This window comes from Pseudophryne corroboree, chromosome 2 (genome assembly GCF_028390025.1).
Source record: "Pseudophryne corroboree isolate aPseCor3 chromosome 2, aPseCor3.hap2, whole genome shotgun sequence".
In the NCBI taxonomy this organism is placed as follows: domain Eukaryota; kingdom Metazoa; phylum Chordata; class Amphibia; order Anura; family Myobatrachidae; genus Pseudophryne; species Pseudophryne corroboree.
Window position 1 is genome coordinate 789,934,197 of NC_086445.1, and position 26,108 is coordinate 789,960,304.

The 26,108-nt window shown below is 46.5% G+C and overlaps 1 protein-coding gene across 4 annotated transcripts in view; it reads left to right on the forward strand.

Annotated features, from left to right (window-relative positions):
• SYTL5 (synaptotagmin like 5) overlaps positions 1-26,108 on the forward strand; it is a 513,325-nt gene that overhangs the window by 231,635 nt on the left and 255,582 nt on the right. For all 4 annotated transcript variants that reach the window (XM_063955564.1, XM_063955566.1, XM_063955567.1 and 1 more), the window contains one exon: positions 16,177-16,521. In XM_063955564.1, the coding sequence (XP_063811634.1) occupies positions 16,403-16,521 (119 nt within the window). In that variant the 5' untranslated portion in view covers positions 16,177-16,402. The remainder of the gene's footprint in view (positions 1-16,176; positions 16,522-26,108) is intronic.

The window sequence follows — 26,108 nt, forward strand, 5'->3', positions numbered from 1 at the left end:
GATTACGGTTCTTAAGCAAGGGCGACGGCCAGCTGAGGTTTATAGTACGGAGTTTCGGAGGTTGGCTCATGATACCCAGTGGAATAACCCAGCCCTGAGAAACCAGTACCGAAGGGGCCTTTCTGACCAGATAAAGGACCAACTGGTACAATATCCCTCGCCTGATAGCTTAGATCAGCTAATGCAGTTATCCATCCGGGTGGATAGACGGCTGAGAGAGCGTAGGCTTGAAAGGGAGACCGCAGTTTCCTTTTTTCCCAAGGAAACCTCAGAATCTGAGGAATATTCCGAGGAGCCTATGCAGATTGGGGCTACCCGCCTCTCCTCGCGTGAGAGGACGCGGAGGAGACAGCAGGGTTTGTGTTTGTACTGTGGGAATAAAGGTCATGTTGTAGTATCATGCCCAGTAAAACCGGAAAACTTCAGGGCCTAAGGGTGATGGGAAATATCCTGTCAGGCCAGAAGTCAGAATTTCCCAAAAAGACTTTTCTCATTCCGGTGACTTTGGAGATCCTCGGTCAAACTGTCAAGACTGAGGCCTTTGTTGACAGTGGGGCCGATGGGGTTTTCATGGACCATCAATTCGCCCTGGAACACTCTGTTCCCTCAGTACCTTTGGCATCAGAGATTGAGATCTGTGGGTTAAACGGGGAACCATTGTCCCAGGGTAAAATTACCTCCTGCACCAGCCAAATTCCTTTGTTTATTGGAGCCACACACTCTGAAAAATTGTCTTTTTATGTGACTGTCTGTTCTTTTGCCCCATTGGTTTTGGGGTTACCCTGGTTAAGGGCCCATAACCCTCAATTTGACTGGGTCTCTGGGGAGATTCTTAGTTGGGGTAGTGATTGTTTCAGGAGTTGCTTGAGCCTTCCAGTCAGGCTCTCGCAGCTAAGTTTGCCAGGATTGCCAGGATGTTATGCAGATTTTGCGGATGTGTTCTCCAAAAAAGTTGCGGAGGTACTACCTCCCCATCGCCCCTATGACTGTGCCATTGATTTGTTGCCGGATGCTAAGCTTCCCAAGAGCAGGTTGTACTCCCTGTCACGTCCTGAGACTCAGGCTATGGCAGAGTACATTCAGGAGAACTTGGCTAAGGGATTTATCAGACCCTCACAGTCCCCAGTTGGGTCGGGGTTCTTTTTCGTGGGTAAAAAGGACGGTTCATTGCGACCCTGCATCGACTTCAGGGAATTGAACCGTATCACGATTAAAAACTCGTACCCACTGCCTCTCATTTCGGTTTTGTTTGACCAGGTTCGTACTGCCACCATTTTTTCTAAGATTGACCTACGCGGTGCTTACAATCTAATCTGAATAAGAGAGGGGGATGAATGGAAGACTGCCTTTAATACCCACTCAGGGCATTATGAATATTTGGTGATGCCTTTTGGGCTCTCTAATGCCCCGGCAGTCTTCCAGGAATTCATGAACGATGTGCTCAGGAAATATTTGGATAGATTCTTAGTTGTTTATCTAGATGACATCCTAATCTTCTCTCATTCCCTGGAGGAACATCGGAAGCATGTACGCTTAGTCCTCCAGAAACTCAGAGACCACCAGCTTGGGGCGAAGCTGGAGAAGTGCGAGTTTGAAGTCCAGCAAATCGCATTTCTAGGGTATATTATCTCCTCAGAAGGTTTCCAAATGGAGGGTTCTAAGGTACAGGCAGTCCTGGATTGGGTGCAGCCCACTAGTTTGAAGGCACTTCAGCGTTTTCTGGGCTTTGCGAATTTTTATAGACGGTTTATCGCTGGATTTTCGTCTATAGTGGCCCCCTTGGTGGCACTCACTAAGAAAGGGGCGGATGTTGCTCACTGGTCTTGTGAGGCCAAAGCAGCCTTTGCCCGTCTCAAAAGGGCATTTGTCTCGGCCAAGGTGCTGCGACACCCAGATCCAGAGTGTCCTTTTGTGGTAGAAGTGGATGCCTCTGAGATAGGTATTGGGGCAGTGCTCTCTCAGATGGGGGTGTCTGATAATCGCCTTCATCCCTGTGCTTACTTTTCCCGTAAATTTTCGTCTGCCGAGATGAATTATGATATGGGTAACTGGGAATTGTTGGCTATAAAGGATGCACTCGGGGAGTGGAGACACTGGCTTGAGGGGGCTAAGTTTGTGGTCTCAATTCTCACCGACCATAAGAATCTGGCATATTTAGAGTCAGCGAAGCGGCTCAATGCCAGGCAGGCACGATGGGCTTTGTTTTTTGCTCGCTTTAATTTTTTGATAACATATCGCCCTGGGTCAAAAAACATCAAGGCTGATGCGCTCTCGCGGAGTTTTGCTCCAGTTCAAGAGACCACCGAGGAGCCATTGCCCATTGTGTCCCCATCATGTATTAAAGTGGGCATTACCCAGGACCTCTTGTCATTAGTCCTTAGAGCACAGGAGCAGGCTCCTCCAGACCTTCCGGTAGGTCTCTTGTTTGTGCCTCCTAGGTTAAGACAGCGAGTGTTCCTGGAATTCCATGCCAAGAGGTCGGCAGGGCATCCGGGTATTGCCAGAACTCGGGAGTTGCTGTCTAGGGCGGTGTGGTGGCCCTCGTGGCTAGGGATGTGGATCAGTGGGTTCGGGCATGTGACGTTTGTGCCCGAAATAAAACTCCTGGAGGGGTTCCTGTCAGCCCATTACATCCACTCTCTATTCCGTCTAAGCCATGGACCCACATTTCCATGGATTTTGTGGTGGACTTGCCCAAATCCTCGGGGATGACAGCCATTTGGGTTGTCGTTGACAGGTTTTCGAAGATGGCGCATTTCGTTCCACTGGTTGGGTTGCCATCGGCCAGACGCCTGTCTGAGTTATTTATGCAGCATGTTGTGCGCCTCCACGGGTTGCCACTTGATGTGGTCTCTGACCGTGGATCCCAGTTTGTGGCCAAATTCTGGAGGGCATTTTGTTCTGATCTCCAGATTTCTGTGAGCTTGTCGTCAGGCTACCATCCACAGTCTAATGGGCAGACTGAGAGGGTGAACCAGTCCTTGGAGCAGTTCCTCAGGTGTTATGTCTCCAAGTGTCATACTGACTGGGTTGCTCATCTGTCCATGGCGGAGTTTGCCTAACAACGCGGCTCACTCTGCTACAGGGATCTCTCCCTTCCTTTGTGTGTATGGGCATCATCCTAAGGCCAATTCTTTTGACCCCCTGGATTCCACGCCTGGTGGTTCCTCTGTTGTTTCGGTCCTTAGGGGTATTTGGAGGAAAGTGAAGAAAGCCCTTGTGTCTGTGTCATTAGTGACCAAAAGGGTTTTTGATAAGCGGAGAAGACCCTGCAGCTTCAAATTAGGAGACTTCGTCTGGTTGTCCACCAAGAATTTGAAGTTGAGACAGCCATCTCATAAGTTAGGCCCCCGGTTCATCGGCCCTTATAAGATCACCAGGGTTATCAATCCGGTGGCATTTCAGTTAGATCTGCCCCGTTCATTGGGTATCAATAAAACATTTCATTGTTCCCTTTTAAAACTGGCGGTTAGTAATCCTTCTTCCAGTGGAAGACCTTCTCCTCTTCTGATACGGGGTCAGAGGGAGTTTGTGGTTGAAAGGGTTCTTGACTCCAAGATGGTTCGGGGTCGGCTGTCATTTTTGGTGCACTGGAAGGGGTATGGCCCGGAGGAGCGGTCGTGGGTGCGCAGTTGTGATCTTCATGCCCCCAGACTGATACGCTCTTTCTTCTCGCAGTTCCCCGATAAACCCGGTGGTAGGGGTTCTTTGACCCCTCGTCAGAGGGGGGGTACTGTTAGGATCTCCTGCTCTGTGCTGCCACGTCGCCATGGCAACCGGGAGGCAAGTGTTAGCGAAGTAACCTGAGCGCAGCTGATACTCCGGTCCGGGTTTTTACTGTGTAGTGGTTACAGGCTCTGTGCCCGGCAGGGAATCCGGCGCTGGTTTTGTGCTCACAGTCTGTGAGGTCTGAGTGGGGCGTGGACAGCACCTGCTATATAAACCATCCTCTCAGGCTAGGCAAATGCTGCTGAATCTATGTTTGTTAGTCAGTTCCAGAGAGTTAGCTAGTACTGTGTGACTTTGTATTTACTTGTTGCTTACTGCGAATAGGCCTTGGGATTCGGTACTTCATTCTGCCAATCTGGACCTAGCAGTAAGACTGGAGTCAGTTGTTTGACCTGCTGGGGTTCTTTTGCTATTCTGTGAACCCAGCAGGTTTGCGGCTGTACTCTCAGACCTGCTTGCTTAATCCTCCCTCACTGTGCAGGGCGTCCAGGTGTCAGTTTAGTGGCAGTAAGCTGAACCTGTGCCCTGCAAGTGGGGGTTAGGATTGTGGATACTCTCCTTGTGTCTATATTTCTATCTCTGACCAAGGAGTTTATTCCCACACCCGTTGGTAACCCTTTGGGGTTTTTTCTGTTGCTCTTAGCAACATCATTTCAGGTGCTCCACATGTGAAATCACTACACATCGCTTCATTGTCCGCTCCATTCCATCTGAGCATTCCTGACACTAGGGAGACACCCAATTCCTGAGCCTTTGGGCTTCTCCGTTCACTTTGTGTTTATTAGTTATTTCATCACCTCCTGTGTATGTTATGTTATACTGTCTGTGAGTTCGTTTGCTTCGCTTCCCTCTCTGTTCATACACCGGTATACTCCTGTTAGCACTGGTGTGCGTAACAGATAGTCATGTTGGCACTCTCCATTTTCAGTGGCCACACCCCTTCTGGTGCGTGATCACGCCCGAAGGCGCGCGCGCACATGCTTCTTTTTGTGTTTTTGTTTGGTTTTTATTTGGGGGGGGGGGGCACTCTTCATCTTGCTCTGGGCTCCGAAAACCCTAGTTACGCCTCCGTGAGACAGTGCCTTCTTTTCTATACATCTCTGATCAAAACTCACCAAATTTCCAAAAGTATATACTGCTGCACCTGTGTATAATGCCAGATGTACCCTTTGGCTCATATATTGTGTGTAAATCTAGCTCTGGTGCTAACCAGTGCCTCCTGAGCAGTAGCGGATCTTGCCACGGGCAAGCAGGACTTTTGCCCGGGGCGCCTCCTTCCGGAGGGCGCCGGCGCCATCCGGAGGGCGCCGCACCAGGGCAAGATCCGCTGCTGCTGTGCCCCCCGCTGCCCCTGGCCGCTGTGAAGGGAAACTAGAGTTTCCCTTCGGTGAGAGGTCCTTTACTGTGCGGTGCGCGATGACGTCATCACGCACCGCACAGCAAAGGACCGCCATTAAAGGACCTCTCCACGAAGGGATTCACAGCGGCCAGCGGCAGTGGGGGGCACATTTCAGTCTGTACAGGGGGCATAAATGACCACGCCCCCTGCACGAAGCCACGCCCCCCATTGCCGCCCGGGGCGCGCAAAGGCCCAGAACCGGCCCTGCTCCTGAGCCATTTAGCTCACCGCACATCCCTAATATATCTATCTCCCACATATACCTATCTGCTTCATATCTATATATCTATCTACTATATATACTTATCTGTGTCATATCTATATATCTATCTCCTATATATATCTATCTGTGTCATATTTATATATCTATCCCATATCCATCTCATCTGTAACTTTGTATCTCATATCTATCTAAGGGCAGACTAGATGGGCCAAGTGGTTCTTATCTGCCGTCTCATTTTATGTTTCTATAAACCCGACATAAGAAACAATTAGCACCACAAATCTCAATACATAACACAGCTGGTAAGCGGCTAAGGTAGGGACAGGTCATCAATTGTGATGGTAACACTAGCAATGTAAGAGCCAGCAGAGGGGATGAGCGGCAATAAGTGGGAGGTTTCCAGAATACAGCCAGTATGTGGGTGAGGGCTGTAACTGAATTACAGGAGAAGAGGGGCTGAGAGAACAAGAGGGATGTGGACCCTGCTCCTAGGAACCTACAAACTAAGTGGAGGGGAGACAGACAGAAAACATGAGGTGTGAGCCAATCAATTTGGACCTGATGGCAGGAAGCTAAGGATATAGCGATGCTGGGGAAGGAGGAATGTAGTGAGGTTGAGATGGCTGGGGCAGGAGAGTGAGGCAAGCCACCAGGCGAATTGGTTAAGTTTTTTTAATTGTGACTCTCACATGTAGCTAATAGTGTGGTCCTTGCCTGGGAACTCCCCGGCTAAGGTGCCCACTTGCGCATAAATAACGGTATGATGTTTTAAAAGATGTCAAGTGTATATACAAGTCAATTTAAATCATCCTGAGTATGTAGATTGTTTTCACTTTAATAAGAATGCGTTTTTATTTTTCTTCATCCAAGTATATACAACTATCCCTGTGTAATAGTTGGGTTATGTAAAAGGAAATACTCATTTTTGTTGGATAACCTGTCTTATCATTTACGGCATGTTCTTAATTGATTCAGTATAGTAGCTCATCACTTTGTGATGTGTGTCTTTGGATTTTTATTTGCTAATTACAGTGATATTATTATTATAAAGGTTTTGACCTATTGGTTAATGCTGTGATTATTACTGTATCGTTGTCGCTGTGCAGATGGCAGACTTTATATTTAGATTAACCCCTTTTATGACTGTGGAGTTGAGCATGTTATCTGATGATCATGTAGTCAGTTTGTTCATAAGCTCCAGCAGTCTGAGATTGAGAAGTTGTTTGTCATAGCTCTCACAATGTTCATATGCCCTAAGGCAAGCCAATTAAATTAACATTTAACACTGACATCAGAGAGAAGAGAAACTAAACATGATTTCATGGCCGCAAATAGGGGGGCTAAGGGGGCATGTGCCCTGGGTGCAGAATCTGAGAGGGCACAGAGATGGGTACTCTTCCTCCCCTCCTTCCTCTCAGCCCTAAGGGGCTACCTTCTGCTGGGTCCAAGAACCCTCGCTGCAGGTACCTGCTCCCTAGTACCACCAATGAAACTCCCCCATCCCCGTTAACTAGAACGCTAATGAATGGGCAGGGGCAGTGACCAAGGACTCTCCAGCTGCCCCCTTTCATTTCCCAAGCGTTGGTTCATGACCGCTCACACTCCTGTGCCTGTGTAAGCGATGTCTGCCCCCAGGCCTGTTCCCCAGCGCCTCCCTCTCCCCGCACGCAACTCCACCAGAGGAGGACTGGGCCCTAAGGGGCTACCTACTGCCAGATTCCAGAACCCTCGCTGCAGGTCCCCACTCCCTAGTACCACCAATGTGGACTCCTGGGAAACCAACACCCCCGGCAACTAGAACACTTATGAATGGGGCAGTGGTGGCCGCTCACACACTCTTGTGCCTGTGTGAACTATGCTGGAGGAAGAGAGATGCAGTACTGGTACATGGGCCCGCATAATTGTGTAAATGTTTGCTAAGAACTTCAATTATACTCCATGTTAATTGTGATGCTTTATTTAAATTATTATTACTGTAAGTGTTCTTAGTGCTAGGAGTGTACATCTGCATTTCTCTTCCTCCAGCATAGTATTAGAAGCCTCAGCACGATAGCACCTCTTGATATCTTTAGGGTGTGCAGTCCAGGCCCCCCCTTTTTCCACTATATTTGTGTATATATTGTACACTGGAAGGCAGTTACAATATATACACAAATAGTTTCCTGTGTAAACTATGTCTGCCCCCGGCCCTGTTCCACAGGGCCTCCCCCTTCCTGAATGGTACTGTAGCTCCACCAGAGGTCAGGGCAAGAGGAAGCAGCAGCAGCCGATAATTAGTCTGGGCACTGAGGTGAGGTCTTTATACGCCAGGACAGTTGCTGCCTCCCAAAGTGTGGTCCCAGTTCCCAGCTTGCATACAGGGCTTTGTAGTCCTACAGCAGTTGGCTAGTTGGAGTGCTCCCCCCAGTGTTTGTGATACAGTGATTGCATGTCTTATAGCAGGTATATAACACCAGCCAGTCCTAGGTACTCCTCTCTGCAGCCAGGATAACCCACATTGTGTGTGTCCCCTACCCAGAAAGTTGGTAACCCTCCTCTTTAGTGGGTCCTAGGTCCGGACTGGCATACTGGACTTTGTAGTACTACAGCAGTTGGCTAGTCAGAGTCCCCAACAATACTGTATCTAAGGTGCATGTGAATGTGTGCTGGATGCACCCTGACAGTGCTGGTTGTCACTTTGCCATCTGTTTATTACTGTGTTTTTGACATGGTTCCAAAGTGTGTGTATGTTTATGGGGGACGCCAAATTACTGCCTTGCCTCGGGAGCCAAAAATCCTAGTTTCGTCCCTGATGACTTTACTGTATTTATTCAATGTATGGTAAGCCCCTCATAGAAACGATAGCAGTACATCCCCAGGACAGCCAAAATCCACGTACCACAAAAGGTGGAGATTACACAACGGTGGATGGAGGCCTAAACTGAATTTGACGGGTCAGAGTGGCGTTGGAGTAGATTGGCTGGGACTTATTTCTCATATCTAAATGTTGGGAGGTATGACAATCCCTAAGCTGGGTACACACTAACGATGTGTACCGAGCACGACATCGCAGGCGGTGGGACCTCACAAGGCCAACGGAGGATGTCACTAGTGATCTGTGGGAGCGCACATGTAGATATCATGGGTACACACTAGACAACGTACACGATATGTGGGATCTGGCAACATATCGTCTAGTGTGTACCCAGCTTATTTTTGGCATGTGTTCATATCTGAAGTGCCTGATTTTTTTTTCTGTCCGTATCCCATCCACACATGGGAGGTCATTCCGAGTTGTTCGCTCGCAAGGCGATTTTAGCAGAGTTGCTCACGCTAAGCCGCCGCCTACTGGGAGTGAATCTTAGCATCTTAAAATTGCGAACGAAGTAATCGCAATATTGCGATTACACACCTCGTAGCAGTTTCTGAGTAGCTTCAGACTTACTCGGCATCTGCGATCATTTCAGTGCTTGTCGTTCCTGGTTTGACGTCACAAACACACCCAGCGTTCGCCCAGACACTCCTCCGTTTCTCCGGCCACTCCTGCGTTTTTTCCGGAAACGGTAGCGTTTTTTCCCACACGCCCATAAAACGGCCTGTTTCCGCCCAGTAACACCCATTTCCTGTCAATCACATTACGATCGCCAGAACGATGAAAAAGCCGTGAGTAAAATTACTAAGTGCATAGCAAATTTACTTGGCGCAGTCGCAGTGCGGACATTGCGCATGCGCATTAAGCGGAAAATCGCTGCGATGCGAAGATTTTTACCGAGCGAACAACTCGGAATGAGGGCCCTGATGCGATTATGCCATATAAAACATAATTGATAATTCTCTGCTCTCTCTGAATTTCTGGGAGATTCCTGTATTTGAGGGAGTTTTCAAGGATCCCAAGTGAGTGGGCAACTCTCCCGCCCCCATGAACTGATACGATTTACTGAGAATCGCAGTATATCTCTCAGGTGAAGGGCTAGAATTATGTTATTCATAGCAACATGCCACCACCCCTCCCAAATGAGATGGGGTGAAGATTGCACATGTAACCACTTGCCTGGTGTGGTAATGGTGATGTACCGATGTTTGGGGGTGGGTGGGGGGACAATATTATGCAAATGTTCACATTTATTTTTTTTGCTACCAATTTTTTATAACATAATTTTGGATAAGTTTTAAATATATGTTCTTGACCTAATTAAATCATTAAAAATACAATTATGAGCAGTTTTTGGGAAAAAAATAATTTGTCATTTTTTCTGCACTATCCAGGCATACACAGATGCCAATGTAATAATGAAACTTAAATGTTCAACTTTGAAATGTTATACAAACAGAACTAATGCCAATGTATTCTCATAATTTATTTAAGACCTAACTTATGCTGCTATTTTAAGAGACATATAAAGATGTGATTCATTATAATGTCCACTAAACAGGGGTGTATTTAGGGGTCCGAGCTCCCCTGGCAAAGTAAAGGAATGGCGCCCCCCCCCCCCCCCCCATATTTGAATAGGGAAGGCGCGTGTGTCATATAAAAAGGGTGTAGCCACTCAATAGTACCCCAATTGAAATTACACCACGCAGAAGTGTCCCTTGATCACATTACACAGCACAGTAATAAAAGCACCCTGTTGGGACATTATTTTGGAGTCTCTAAGTGCCACCATACAATGATGGGAGACATAAGCAGCACTCCAGAAGAAGGGGCGTGCAAGCCCCGAAACGTCTGTGTATTTTTCATGCATTAAACATAAATTTGACTTCTTCACTAAGTCTCTGGAACCGCTTCTGTCTCCCCTAGCAACGGGGGAACCATCATTGTATACACCTCACACTGAGGGCACCAGGCCATCTATTTTGTTGAGTGTAGTGCGAGTCTCAATGTTTTTTTTTATATATATACAGTGGTCGAAGTGGAAATTTTGAAGTGGGGGTATGGAAAAGTGAAGGTTGTAATTATGCATGTGCCGCTCTGGAAAAGGGGGCTTGGCCACTCAAAAGGGCGCGTGTCCTTCAGTGTAGTTTACCCCACCATATACCCCTTATACACATTATGCACCACAATAGTAGGACCCTTTATACTATGTAGTACTGGTGCCCCTTTCACATTATAGAACACAGTATGAGACGAAATTCACATTATACTACACAGTATGAGCCAAAATTCACATTATAGCACATGGAATGAGCCGAAATTCACATTATAGCACACAGAATGAGCCAAAATTCACATTATGCCACATGGAATGAGACAAAATTCAGGGAGAGTGACAGCAGGGACATAGGGACACGGAGAGTAACAGAGGGACAGGGAAAGTGACAGCAGGGACATAGGGACAGGAAGAGTGACAGAGAGAGGGACAGCAAGGGCATACAGTAGGGACTAGGGAGAGAGAAAGGCAGCAGGGTAAGATTATCTATTTAGCAGCGGCGGTGCTGAGGATGCTGTGGTCTGCGGTGCGGTAGATGAGGAGGCTGTGGTCTACATGGTGCAGAGGTGCAGAGAAGGACTGAGGGCGGCGGCGGTGTAGCAGTGGAGGAGGCAAATGGCTGCGGCGGCGGTGCAAGGAGGAGGAGGCTGTGGTCGGTAGCGCTGCGGCTCTTATAACTGTGGCAACCAGGAGCGGCCGCTCCTGATTGGCTGCCGGTCCGCAGCAGATTTGAAATAGTAGTGTTTTCGCAAAGCGAAGTAAATAAGATGTATTTTCTGCAAAAAAAAAGGAGCCTGACGCTAATGGAGTTGCACGGGACCTGTCTGCTCACTCACGCCAGGCATTTCCCGCTGCGTGGCATATTGAGGCAAGATGTAGGAGGACACATCTGTATGTTAAAGCTTGATAACTTTATAAAGAAAGCATATTAAAACTTAATTTGTCTTCCTTTTTGTGCCTCCCTTCCACAGGGCGCCATACACATCATTAGCATTACGCAACAGGGGCAGGGCTTAATGGTATGATTCACTGCAAAATGCGTTGTTATTATCATCATCATCATCAGGGTCAGTCCTACACCAGTTTGGTTCCCTAGGCAGCATTTTAGGTGGTGCTATCCACCCTGAAAATACTGTAGATAACACCTCAAATCAGCATCTCGCCAACATAAGTACTCTGGTTGAGAGGGAAAGATTTTAGCTGGAGCCCCTTATTAAATTGCAGCCAATTCCACCGCCAAGCATTATGTTCATACGCTCATGAGAACAGAAACTCTGTGACTCAAGGCTCTCTATCTTCATTAACGTGCAGCTGAGCCTGCTTCTCATTGGACCTCTTTACAGAACGCCTCCAATCAGGACTCGGCACAGGATTAAACAAAGGGACGGACCCGTCTAGTGTCATGGTGCTGCTCCTGCTCCGTTAGTATAGCACAACCCCAGTCCTAGGCTCCAAGCTGTACTAGCACAGGCTGGAAATGTTACTTACCGCATTTTACAGTGCAAACACTGCAATTTTAAACGTGCTGCTGTAGGGGCATGTTGAAAGTTGCAATGACTGCACGATTAAAATGCTGTAAGTAGGATTTTAGCCATGTCGGGATTCCGGCACTGGCTTTCTCATGTCTACAGTTACTGTCAACACAGTGATTGTAGACAAGCCGTACAGAACCCAACCAAATTCTTTGTCGAATTGTAGTTGATACCTGCGATGTGCCATTGCAACGCAAGCAGCAGTACCCTAAACAGGGTATTTTAGTTTGTAGCCTAATAGGGGTGCATATTAAAATATGTAATGTAGGGGTTACCATATGTGTGGCATAGTAGCTCACTAACTCATAGGCATTGCCCCAAAAATGGATGTACTACTTAGATTTCAAGTATGACACAATCATCCACACTAATGCCCTGGTAGAAGGCACTCCTGAAGGGCCCTCTTATTAGGGTGTACAGGGAGAGCCCACTCACAGGTTACCCCACAGCGCAGATTTATCCTGTGGGGTGTGGATCATTAGATCACCAGGGTCTAGGTCGACAATATTTAGGTTGACCACTATAGGCCGACAGTCACTAGGTCGACAGGGTCAGAAGGGCGACATGTTCTAGGTCGACAGGTCAAAAGATCGACATGAGTTTTTTATGTTTTTTGGGTGTCGTTTTCTTCGTAGAGTGACCGGGAACCCCAATTAGTGCACCGTGTCCCCTCGCATGGCTCGCTTTGCAATTGTAGTCCACGTGGATCGTTAAGTATGAAAAAGTAAAAAAAAAATATTTTTTTTTAAACTCATGTCGACCTAGAATATGTTGACCTTCTGACCCTGTCGACCTAGTGACTGTCGACCTATAGTTGTCGACCTAAACATTGTCGACCTTATACACTGTCGATCTTCAGACCGGATCCCATCCAGCCTACCTGTTGCCTGCAGATCTGGATGGCTGAGGCTGTGGGCTTCCTGTGCTGCTGCTGCTGCTGAGGCATGACTGCAGCTGTTATAATATGGCTGCCTGCCACTGAATGCTGAGTCTGGAGGCCCAGACCGCCCTGGGATCCCCCCTCACATATGTCGCCCAGAGCCACTTGGACATCAAGTTGTCCCTACCACGCCCACGTCATTGGTAAAGAGTCTTTACCTACTGTATCACATCCAACCCCATTCCCCACTCCCAGAATATAAATAATATATAACTTTCAGACACATTTATTTCAATGATACCTCATTTTATGGGTTGCTCTTTTTAATGATGTAATGATGTGACTTTCCAATTTACTGTATATTATTTTGCAAGTGCAAAACATGTAGTGCAGTTACATTTTTATATTTACATTCACTTAGGCGTAACCTGTTGCTCCTGCTCTTTTATACTTCTCTCTATAGTTGTATTTGTTTAAATATCACTGGTTCAGTCTCGCAATCCTTAATACATATTGTAGTGTAATGTTGTTATACACAAAGTAATATGTACTTAATCTCCCTTCTAAGAAATTCTGTGTTTGTACTAACACCCACACCTGCTAAACATACTTGACATTTTTCCATGCATTGTAATGGTTTTATTATATACTGCATTATTGCTAGAGAGTTACAATATCACAAATGTTTTCTAAGCATGCACTATTTGCATGAAGATCTTTATATTATATTTTATCTTTTATTTGCATTATCTCTGTAAATTTTCTTTCTTGTTGTTGATTAAAGTATTGCAGTAGCAGTGCTGAGGCCTCCTTTCCATGTAGAGCAGACTTGCTGTTTTTTATATAAAAGCAGCGGCACTGTTATTTGTAGCAATTGTTCACACAAATCCTATTGTGTCTTTCAAGCTATTCCCAAGCATAATGGTAAATAAAAGGCTAAACTGGATTAATATTCCGTAGATATTTCACCAGTGCAGTGGAACCTTTTTGTTCAATATTTCAAGCACAGTGTCATATCTCCCAACTTCTAAAGTTGAGGAATCAAACAACCATTTGCAAAAAAAAAAGGGTACTGGGCAGGGGCGCTTTAAGAGAGGAAGAGGCCCATGTTCAACCTTCTCCGTTCGGGCCCACTAGAGGGCTCAGACTCTACTCCACATGTGTAGAACTACGTGAAAATGGCCGCTGCGCCCTTTTCACTGTGATTCTACAGCGATACTGACGTCGGCAAGGGACTCCGGAGGGGTAAGTATTCAAACAATGGGTGCAGCGTGTGCGATGGGGGCCCCCTCTGGTCTCAGGGGCCCATGTGCACTGCACCCATTATAGATATGCCAGTGGTACTGGGTGATGTCATGTTCACTGCCTACATGGCACATGGGTCAAAAACAGAATTGGTTCCTCCTGGCAAGCACAAGATACTTCACTGTACTTTTCTGTGTGGCCATACCACATGTCTATATAGATGTGTCCACATACACCTTTCCTTTATCCTGCCATGTATGGCACGGCTTGGAATGCCATAGACTATGAGATTTAGCAGTGTGATTTCTCTTAATTTTCTTCTTTAATATGCTACTTTATACATATTCTATAATGGCAAACAACATTTTTTACATTCATACACTCGCTGAAAAGCTTAGCCGTGTTATGCATGGCCTGCCAAATTCAGCAAAATAGATAAGGTGTATGTGGACTAATCTGTACATTGTTATGTGATACTTGTGCCACACTATATTGTGCATTGTGAGAAAAATTAATCACGCTGGCTAACTGGTGGTCTGGATAGAAATTGTTCCAATATTTGGTACAAGTTCAGAACATGGAACACCCTGAGGTAGCATAAGTGAACTGCTTCAGAACATCATTAAACTTGTCGAGAACATTAAAATCTGTATCCTCGTTGGCTCGCTTCACTTGCCACAGGTTACTATTCCCAATAGATGTCCACATGGATAGTGTTCTCAGTTTAGCTTAGGGGGTCCCATGTTCTGAACTTGAGCCCCAATTATCAGGTGATTGGGATGTAAGAAAGAGATTTGATATTCACATCATTAATGGAAATGTTGCAAACCATGTGCGCATATAACAACAGTGGTGTATAACGGGCTGCATCTTACAACCAGGCACTAGATAGAGGATATCTGAACTGTTGCTAACCATTTGATGTCATTTTCTACAGTGATTATTGTCTATAATTTAGCATACAGCTGTTTAAATGGTGAACATAGAGCCTTGGTGATAATCTGCTTTGGTTGCTAAAATATTTCACTTCTATTTCACCAGATTTAAAGTTAAGTTTGAATATTTTTTTATTGAAACAAAATACAAGAGTGCACCAAAAAGGAGTTTTCTTCTGTTGGTCCAATATCTATAGTCCACCACCCCCATTTACAGTATACAGTACTTTACTCCTTGGTGCATCACCAGCCAGATAAACTGTCATATTAGTTGGTTTGTTATATCGTCCTACTCAGTTATCTAAAGCACCCCTCCTTCTAAGTATTTGTACAATAAAAGGAACTATTTGTTCTAAGTAGAGACTATTGATATTTTGGTAAAAGGCAATGTAGCAATCTTCCATCAAAACCTGTGCATGCCCCAGTGTTCTATAATATCCCGTTCACACAGAATGTGAAATTACCAGGTGACCAGGGTCTTTTTTCTGTGTGAAAGGGTCAACGCAGGTTGAAATTCACAGGACTTCGACCATGGAATTTACCAGGGTCGGAGACCCAGGAATTTCAACCCGGGTTGACCCTTTCACACAGACAAAATACCCGCGTTGATCTGCAAATTAATGGGTAGAATTTCTTGACCCGGAAATTGGCTTGTCTGTGTGAAAGGGGGGTCAGGCAGGGACCGGCAAAACGATCCAGCATTTAAATGCCGGGACTTTCAGATAAGTGGTATTAGCAAGCTATAGTTAGTAGTCATGATTTGCTTAATTTAATAAACTGATTAACAAACAGAATCTGAGTGACTTACGAAGTTACCTGTGGAACAATCTTCAGAAATGTCCTCCAATTTGTGCATTAGCCTTTCTCCTGCATGTCCATGTGCCCTTCTGCAAGGTGGGCTTGTGCATTGCGAAAACTGAATGACCAGTATGATGAAGCAGTTCAGGTCATTTTACTCCATGCCCTGCCAATAAATACCCCAGAGCCATCTGTATGTAGGTTAAGTATGTAGAAAATTGTGACTTATTTTATTTATGATTGAACTGACGTAATACCTGTACAGAGTTTGAATGAAAAAGCTCATACCTGCCCTTCTTATAATAAAAGGTTGATGTTATACAGAAAGCAGAGGGATATTAGTAGGTGCCACTGTTTAAGCAAAAGGAAATATATAAATATGTATGTACTTGTGCAATACTTACAGCAATCACATCTCTTTTGCATGGTTTCATTTGATTAGTAATTAAAAAATGTTAAAAAAAAAAAAAAAAAGATAAGTATTGATATTTTACACTGCATAGTTACAAGTCTTTCTTTTCTTTCCAGGTTGGATAACAATGAAGATTTCCCATTGCCTATGGACCAACAGCCTAAAACTCAGCGTAACTCCAGTGACTGTACAACTGTCCATGAAATAACACAGAAGACCACTGCATGTGCTATGTCTAGAAGGGACTTGTGATTATTTATTTCCAGTAATGAGGCTAATCACAACACGTTGGAGAAACAAAAAACTTAACTTCTCTACCAACTGATAGTAATTAGCTGCAGTATGTCTAAATACTCAGATCTGCTCAACCTGTCCTATTTGCTGGAACAGGAGAAGGAGTCTATTATGGCTGTGTTACAGAGAGATGAAAACCTAAAGAAAGTAGAAGATAAAAGAGTAAGGTAAGATTTGCAATTACAGGCATAGCAATATACTCTCTGTTTATGCAACTGAAGATGGGTACACATCTACACAATCCTAGGTCTGTTCTACCTATTTTGAGGAGAACGGGCTGTCCATTGTATATGTGTGTACGCTGTGCTATCGCTCCTGCAATGGTCGGGACTGGAAGGTCACGTCTTGTGCTGTACGTGCAACCTCCCGATCCTCACAGAGAAATCGCTTACTCTCCTCTGCTGCTGCCGCCGTCTCACAGGAATCACAGGGGGTCAGAGCTCATTACACACGCTGCCCAGCTGATCGGGAGTGTTCACCCGATCAGCCGAGAATTGTATAGCTTGGTACACACCTTAACTTAGCATAACTTACAGTTGTTTTTATGGAAAATGCTAATATTTTCCCCATGTTATGTATACTGTCATTTTACACCAAGTTAGATGTACAGCATAATTGATTGTTAATGCTCACATAAGCAGAACAGTATTTGCCCTGGGTATTGCTGAAAGACCTCAGCTGCTTTAGGTGTTTATTGAATACGCTAACAAGCACTAGTGTGTTGTTAGGAAATGGTGCACTCTTTTATCTGTCTCCTTCTGTGTACCAGTCTATGGGTGCATCCCCTAGTGTTAGACTTCTAGGGCCAAGAGTCACTCGGAGGCAGAGTTATAAGATGTAGGTTCCTGTTCCTCCATGTAGCAGAGAGTGTGAGGAGAGTGTGACACACAGAGAGACTGAGAGACAGAGTCCTGGTGTACAAGTGTGCAGAGCTGAGACTGGGACAGATCTCAGCTACAGAGACTTACAGTGTTCCAGTGCATGCATCCCAGCTCCAGAGCTGACACTGAGTCGGGTACTGCATCATCTTCTCTACAGAAGGAGTCAGACTGCACGGCTGTGCAGTCCTCCTTCATTCACCACCACAGACATCTCCTGATAAGTACCGATACGTAATGCTGTTACCTTGCGTGATATATGGGCTCCTGATTACCGATATCAGTGTTACATCTGAGACACCTGTGTACACTAAATAAACCTGCATTACTGTTTAAATCACATAGGGGCAGCTGTATTAAGCCTGGAGAAGGCATAAGGAAGTGATAAACCAGTGATGTGCAAGGTTATAAACACACCAGCCAATCAGCTCCTAACTGTTAATTTACATATTGGAGGTGATTGGCTAGTGCGTTTATCACCTTGCACATATCACTGGTTTATCACTTCCTTATACCTTCTCCAGGTTAATACATCTGCCCCACTACTGTGTGTGGACTGACGTCACTGCACCAGATAGCACAGTACACTCTGCCAACATGTGTAACACTAATATACTGTGTACAGTACATGTGTATATTATGTACCATAAATGATCAGACCAATGCTAACTGAATTATCATGCTGGCTCTTAGCTCTGCACATTCTGAAAGTTTTTGTTCGCTCTAAACAAGTTAGTGACAGGTTTTGAAGAGGAGGGAAAGTTTCATACAGTGATGCTAAGCTCATGCATTTGTAAATAACACCTGAAATATATGGATAGTTTATACTTTACATAACTACATTTGTTCAGCATGCTATCTGTTGCATGGCAGTTCTGCATGCAGCTCACTGTTTTGTATCACTTTAGGGCAGTGCATAAGGAAGTGATGAAGCATACGTCCCAGCATCTTATTTATGGGACTAGTTCACTGTTTGCCGATCGGGACTTCTCTTCCCTGATTTGTTGGGGGCTTAGAGGTGCCCCCACAGCATGCTGCTTAAAAGATGGAGGTTTTGGGGAAACACCGAGTGTTCAGGACTCCGGAGTTCCCTGTGCTCTGGCCAGCACTGCAGCAGCAATACAGGCACTGCTGTGAGGCACTATGCGACCACACCACTGCCACAACCACACCTCTAGTTATGGGTGTATTGGCAGGTATGCTATGGGTCTTATTTGGATTCATGAGTAACTACAGCTAAGAGGTGTAAATTTGCACAAGGACAAGTCATGATGCGATGACATTTTTTACGCAGGACAAATATTGCCTGATTTTGGATGCAGAGAGTACCACATCTTAAGGTGCATACACACGGTGTGATTCTGGCTAAATGCCAATTTTGACTTTGATTTTTCCTGAACTCCCCGGAGCCCAGAACCACCAATACTGACTGTGCACAGTCAGTTCTCTCTCGGCTGTATGCTGTATCCTTTTTCTGGCCTACTGCAGCATTAAAAATAAATAGGAGCATTGGGTAACAGTTTTAGGGGGGATCCGGTCTGAAGATCGACAGTGATTAGGTCGACAATGTTTAGGTAGACCACTATAGGTCGACAGTCACTAGGTCGACATGGATGGAAGGTCGACAGGGTTTCTAGGTCGACATGTGCTAGGTCGACAGGTCTAAAGGTCGACATGAGTTTTTAATTTTTTTTTCTTTTTTTTGAATTTTTTCATACTTAACGATCCATGTGGACTACGATTGGAACGGTAAAGTGTGCCGAGGGGACGCGGTGCACTAATTTGGGATCCCGGTCACTCTACGAAGAAAACGACACCAAAAAAAAAAAAAATCCTCATGTCGACCTTTAGACCTGTCGACCTAGCACATGTCGACCTAGAAACCCTGTCGACCTTCCATCCATGTCAACCTAGTGACTGTCGACCTATAGTGGTCGACCTAAACATTGTCGACCTAGACACTGTCGATTTGATGAACCACACCCGTTTTAGGGCCCCTTCTTCTAATCTTCAACATTATACCAGCAGTACTTCACTCATGATTATACTAGCAAAGTGCCCCTCATGACTGTACTAAACTGTATCCCTCACCCATGAATGCACTGTGTGTCCATCTTTGATTATACCAGACCTCCATCCCCAATCCCCACCCAGTATTATGCCAGCTCTCTGCAACCACCATCCTTACTGTATGTCTGTGAAGTACTTACCTAGAGTGCCACCTACAAGTCATGATCTCATGAGAACACATTGGGGCTTTATCAGCAAACTATTTTTGCCAAAGGGGTACTGCTATATGTGTAAAGTCACATGATATCGCCTCATATTTCAAATAATGTAGCTAAAGAGGTTCTCATTACGTTAATGCACCAAATTAATATTGAACAGTGTACTATGAAAAACTACAAACAGAAGCCTCATACATAGTGACATACTGAATGTACAGTAGGTACCAGAGCATCCAGTTACAAAACAGCAACAGTAGAGAAGTAGAAGGGCGTGGGGATCTAAGTCATAAATGGTGAATATTGGGAATTATGGTATTGCAGTCATTCTTCCCAGCTAAGGACTGGGCACAGGCTCCTTTAATAGACTTGTTGGAAATCTTACAACTTTCCAGTGAAAATGAAAGTGTAGCAGAGCCCCAGCAAACAGTAACATGAACAACTACCAATTTTCTCAAAGTAGGTGAAGCCATTATCTGCAGGGAAATTAACGCTTTCTGAATGTAAATTATTTGTTCACAAAATGTATTCAGCTAAAAATGACACTGCTTATTATGCAGTTCAACAAAGGCTTTAAAATTACCAGTCACAGATCAGAGACATTTTGCTGGAATGAAACTGGAAATGAGCTACCGAAATAATATCATTCACTTTATTTCAGCATATTGTGAGTTTAATGTTTAATTTATGTTCAGTCTGGCAGTCCTCATGTTCCATTTTGTATCTTCCTGAGCTGCATATGCTCGACTTTAGAAGGATTTAATATTTCAGTCACTTTTTGTTCGACAACTAAACGTGTTATGTAAAATCACTACAGCATACATGAACAGTGGTCCCGAGAGGGGAAGGGGAGATACTAATTATACCCAGGCCCAGGTCAGATGGAGGGGCTCATGTGTCGACCTCACCCCCCCCCCCCCCCCCCCCCCCTCATACACACACACACCATATTTGCCTACCCTCCCGGAATGGCGGAAAGGCTCCCAAAAATCGGGTGGCCCTCGCGGCCCCCCGGAAAGGTGGGCAAGCCTCCCGCTTTCCCTGCAGCCCCACCACGACCCTCCTCGGCCGCCCGCAGCAGAGAACAAGTGGGCGGTCCGAGGGGGTCCGATGACGCGATTCGCACTGAATTGCGTCATCGTAGCTCTGCCCCCCGCTATACAGCGCCTATTTTCTCGGCACCGCATAGCGGGGGCGGAGCCACGATGACGCGATCCTGATGTCACGCCCCCGGACTGCCCACTTCCCTGTCAGTCACGCCCCCGGACCGCCCATCCCGCTGTCGACAACGCCCCCAAACACCTACAACGCTGCCTCCCGGAGGAGGGGGCAGCAAAGTAGATAAGTGTGACACACTTACCTGACAGGAGCAGCTGCAGCTCTTCTCCTCAGCCCAGCACACGCTGCTGTGTGCTACACTGCAGTGTGGCCAGGGAGTAGCTTAAAATACAATTTCTTCTGTATTTTTTTTTCAAAGAGTGCATGGCTGCGCCTCTTGTGATTAGGCCCCATCACTGAAAAGTACCTGGGCCCAGCCAGGTTCTCTGCTGCCCTGTACATGAACCCACAAGTTAGTGATTTCCTTCAATGGAATATCTGGGGGTTTTTCATGTGCGCACCAATAGTTATCTTCAATAGAATAAGTTCAGTAATAAATTCAGTACTAAGGGGAATGTATTAAACCATAAAGAGTGGAGAAAAGGACAAATGGATAATGGATATATTTACCTAGTACATTATATAAAATGATAGGTAAAAGCTGATTGGTTACTATGGACAACTTCACTACTTGTCCTCTTCTCCACTATTTAGAAAGTTTGATAGATAGCCTCTATAATCTTATTTTAAAAAAATATAAACAATTAGTAATATGGAATCTTTCTGTGCTATCATTTCCTTAGTTTTGTAACTTTGAAAATAATGACCTTCTTTCTGCTTATTACTGTGCATCTCAATCCTAATGTGTATTGTTTAGCCTATGTAAATTTTCCTGGATGCCAAATGGGGCACTGTTTTGTTGATCTGCAGTTACAGCCCCTGTACTTTATGCATACTTGCCTACTCTCCCAGAATGGCCGCGAGGCTCCCGAAATCGGGTGACCCTCCTGGCTTCCTGGAAGAGCAGGCAAGTCTCCCGATTTCTGGGGTCCCCCCTTTCCTGCCGCCCACTTTATTCGCTAGTCTTGAATCGCGTCATCATAGCCACGCCCCCTGCTGTATAATGCCGGTAATAGAGGCATTACACACTGGGGGCGTGGCTTACATGACGCTGTACATCAGCCACACCCCCGTTCCGCCTCTGGCCCACCTCCCTCTGCTCGTCACATCAATGCCCCGCACCCTGCTGAGCCGACATGGCTGCTCTCTCCCGGAGAAAGCAGCCATAAAGTCGGCAAGTATGCTTTTTGTCTGCAGAAAACATATATTTCTCTGACGTCCTAGTGGATGCTGGGAACTCCGAAAGGACCATGGGGAATAGCGGCTCCGCAGGAGACTGGGCACAACTAAAGAAAGCTTTTAGGTCACCTGGTGTGCACTGGCTCCTCCCACTATGACCCTCCTCCAAGCCTCAGTTAGATTTTGTGCCCGGCCGAGGTTGGATGCACACTAGGGGCTCTCCTGAGCTTCTAAAAAGAAAGTATATAATTAGGTTTTTTATTTTACAGTGAGACCTGCTGGCAACAGGCTCACTGCAGCGAGGGACTAAGGGGAGAAGAAGCGAACCTACCTGCTTGCAGCTAGCTTGGGCTTCTTAGGCTACTGGACACCATTAGCTCCAGAGGGATCGACCGCATGGAACTGGCCTTGGTGTTCGGTCCCGGAGCCGCGCCGCCGTCCCCCTTACAGAGCCAGAAGCAAGAAGAGGTCCGGAAAATCGGCGGCAGAAGACATCAGTCTTCACCAAGGTAGCGCACAGCACTGCAGCTGTGCGCCATTGCTCCTCATACACACTTCACACTCCGGTCACTGAGGGTGCAGGGCGCTAGGGGCGGGCGCCCTGAGCAGCAATAAAAACACCTTGGCTGGCAAAAATACCACAATATATAGCCCCAGAGGCTATATATGTGGTAATTACCCCTGCCAGAATCCATAAAAAAGCGGGAGAATAGTCAGCTAAAAAGGGGCGGAGCTATCTCCTTCAGCACACTGGCTCCATTTCTCCCTCACAGCTCCGCTGGAAGGAAGCTCCCTGGCTCTCCCCTGCAGTCTACACTACAGAAAAGGGTAAAAAAGAGAGGGGGGGCACTAAATTTAGGCGCAGTATATATAACAGCAGCTATAGGGGACATAATTCAGTTAGTCCCTGCATTATATAGCGCTCTGGTGTGTGCTGGCATACTCTCACTCTGTCTCCCCAAAGGGCTTTTGTGGGTCCTGTCCTCTGTTAGAGCATTCCCTGTGTGTGTGCGGTGTGTCTGTACGGCTGTGTCGACATGTTTGATGAGGATAATGATGTGGAGGCGGAGCAGATGCCTATAGAAGGGATGTCACCCCCTGCGGGGCAGACACCTGAGTGGATGGACTTATGGAAGGAATTGCGTGCACGTGTCGACTCCTTACACAAAAAATTTGACGACATGCCAAATGCGGGACAGCCGGCTTCTCAGCTCGTGCCTGTCCAGGCGTCTCAAAGGCCATCGGGGGCTCTAAAACGCCCGCTACCTCAGATGGCAGACACGGATGTCGACACGGATACTGACACCAGTGTCGACGATGATGAGTCTAGTCTAATGTCCACTAAGGCCATTCGTTGCATGATTGAAGCAATGAAAGAGGTGTTACAAATTTCTGATATAAACCCAGGTACCACTAAAAAGGGTATTATGTTTGGGGAGAAAAAAACTACCCGTAGTTTTTCCCCCATCAGAAGAATTAAATGAAGTGTGTGAAGAAGCGTGGGCTTTCCCTGATAAAAGATTGGTAATCTCTAAGAAGTTACTAATGGCGTTCCCTTTCCCGCCAGAGGATAGGTCACGTTGGGAGACACCCCCTAGGGTGGATAAAGCGCTCACACGTTTGTCTAAAAAGGTGGCACTACCGTCTCCGGATACGGCCGCCCTCAAGGAACCTGCTGATAGAAAGCAGGAGGCGATCCTGAAGTCTGTATATACACACTCAGGCATTATACTTAGACCAGCTATTGCGTCAGCATGGATGTGCAGTGCTGCCGCTGCGTGGTCAGATTCCCTGTCAGAAAATATTGACACCCTAGACAGGGACACTATTCTGCTAACCATAGAGCATATAAAAGACTCAGTCTTATACATGAGAGATGCACAGAGGGAGATCTGCCGGCTGGCATCTAAAATAAGTGCATTGTCCATTTCTGCTAGGAGAGGCTTATGGACTCGCCAGTGGACAGGGGATGCAGATTCAAAAAGGCACATGGAAGTTTTGCCTTATAAGGGTGAGGAGTTATTTGGGGATGGTCTCTCGGACCTAGTTTCCACAGCAACTGCTGGGAAGTCAGCATTTTTACCCCATGTTCCCTCACAGCCTAAAAAGGCGCCGTTTTATCAGGTACAGTCCTTTCGGACTCAGAAAAACAGGCGTGGAAAAGGCGGATCCTTTCTGTCCAGAGGCAGAGGTAGGGGAAAAAGGCTGCAACAAACAGCAGGTTCCCAGGAGCAAAAGTCCTCCCCCGCTTCTTCCAAGTCTGCCGCATGACGGTGGGGCTCCACAGGCGGAGCCAGGTACGGTGGGGGGCCGCCTCAAAAATTTCAGCGATCAGTGGGCTCGCTCACAGGTGGATCCCTGGATCCTGCAAATAGTATCTCAAGGGTACAAACTGGAATTCGAGGCGTCTCCACCCCACCGGTTCCTAAAATCTGCCTTGCCGATTACTCCTTCAGACAGGGAGGCTGTGCTAGCGGCAATTCACAAGCTGTATTCCCAGCAGGTGATAATCAAGGTGCCCCTACTTCAACAAGGACGGGGTTACTATTCCACACTGTTTGTGGTACCGAAACCGGACGGTTCGGTGAGACCCATTTTAAATTTGAAATCCTTGAACACATACATAAAAAAATTCAAGTTCAAGATGGAATCGCTCAGGGCGGTTATTGCAAGCCTGGACGAGGGGGATTACATGGTATCCCTGGACATCAAGGATGCTTACCTGCATGTCCCCATTTACTATCCTCACCAGGAGTACCTCAGATTTGTGGTACAGGATTGCCATTACCAATTCCAGACGCTGCCGTTTGGACTCTCCACGGCACCGAGGGTGTTTACCAAGGTAATGGCGGAAATGATGATACTCCTTCGAAGAAAGGGAGTTTTAATTATCCCGTACTTGGACGATCTCCTAATAAAGGCGAGGTCCAAGGAGCAGTTGTTGGTGGGAGTAGCACTATCTCAGGAGGTGCTACACCAGCACGGTTGGATTCTGAATATTCCAAAATCACAGCTGGTTCCGACGACACGTCTACTGTTCCTGGGTATGATTCTGGATACAGTCCAGAAAAAAGTGTTTCTCCCGGAGGAGAAAGCCAAGGAGCTGTCATCTCTAGTCAGAGACCTCCTGAAACCAAAACAGGTATCGGTGCATCACTGCACGCGGGTCCTGGGAAAGATGGTGGCTTCATACGAAGCAATTCCTTTCGGCAGGTTCCATGCCAGAATCTTTCAGTGGGACCTGTTGGACCAATGGTCCGGATCGCATCTTCAGATGCATCGCCTAATAACCCTGTCTCCAAGAACCAGGGTGTCTCTGCTGTGGTGGCTGCAGAGTGCTCATCTTCTAGAGGGCCACAGATTCGGCATACAGGACTGGGTCCTGGTGACCACGGATGCCAGCCTTCGAGGCTGGGGGGCAGTCACACAGGGAAGAAACTTCCAAGGACTATGGTCGAGTCAGGAGACTTCCCTACACATAAATATTCTGGAACTAAGGGCCATTTACAATGCCCTAAGTCAGGCAAAATCCCTGCTTCTACACCAGCCGGTACTGATCCAGTCAGACAACATCACAGCAGTCGCCCATGTAAATCGACAGGGCGGCACAAGAAGCAGGATGGCAATGGCAGAAGCCACAAGGATTCTCCGATGGGCGGAAAATCACGTACTAGCACTGTCAGCAGTGTTCATTCCGGGAGTGGACAACTGGGAAGCAGACTTTCTCAGCAGGCACGACCTCCACCCGGGAGAGTGGGGACTTCATCCAGAAGTCTTTACGCTGATTGTAAATCGATGAGAACGGCCACAGGTGGACATGATGGCGTCCCGCCTAAACAAGAAACTAGAGAGATATTGCGCCAGGTCAAGGGACCCTCAGGCGATAGCTGTGGACGCTCTAGTGACACCGTGGGTGTACCAGTCAGTTTATGTGTTCCCTCCTCTGCCTCTCATACCAAGGGTACTGAGAATAATAAGAAAACGAGGAGTAAGAACAATACTCGTGGTTCCGGATTGGCCAAGACGAGCGTGGTACCCGGAACTTCAAGAGATGATCTCAGAGGACCCATGGCCTCTGCCGCTCAGACAGGACCTGCTGCAGCAGGGGCCCTGTCTGTTCCAAGACTTACCGCGGCTGCGTTTGACGGCATGGCGGTTGAACGCCGGATCCTGAAGGAAAAGGGCATTCCGGAGGAAGTCATTCCTACGCTGATTAAAGCCAGGAAAGATGTAACTGCAAAGCATTATCACCGC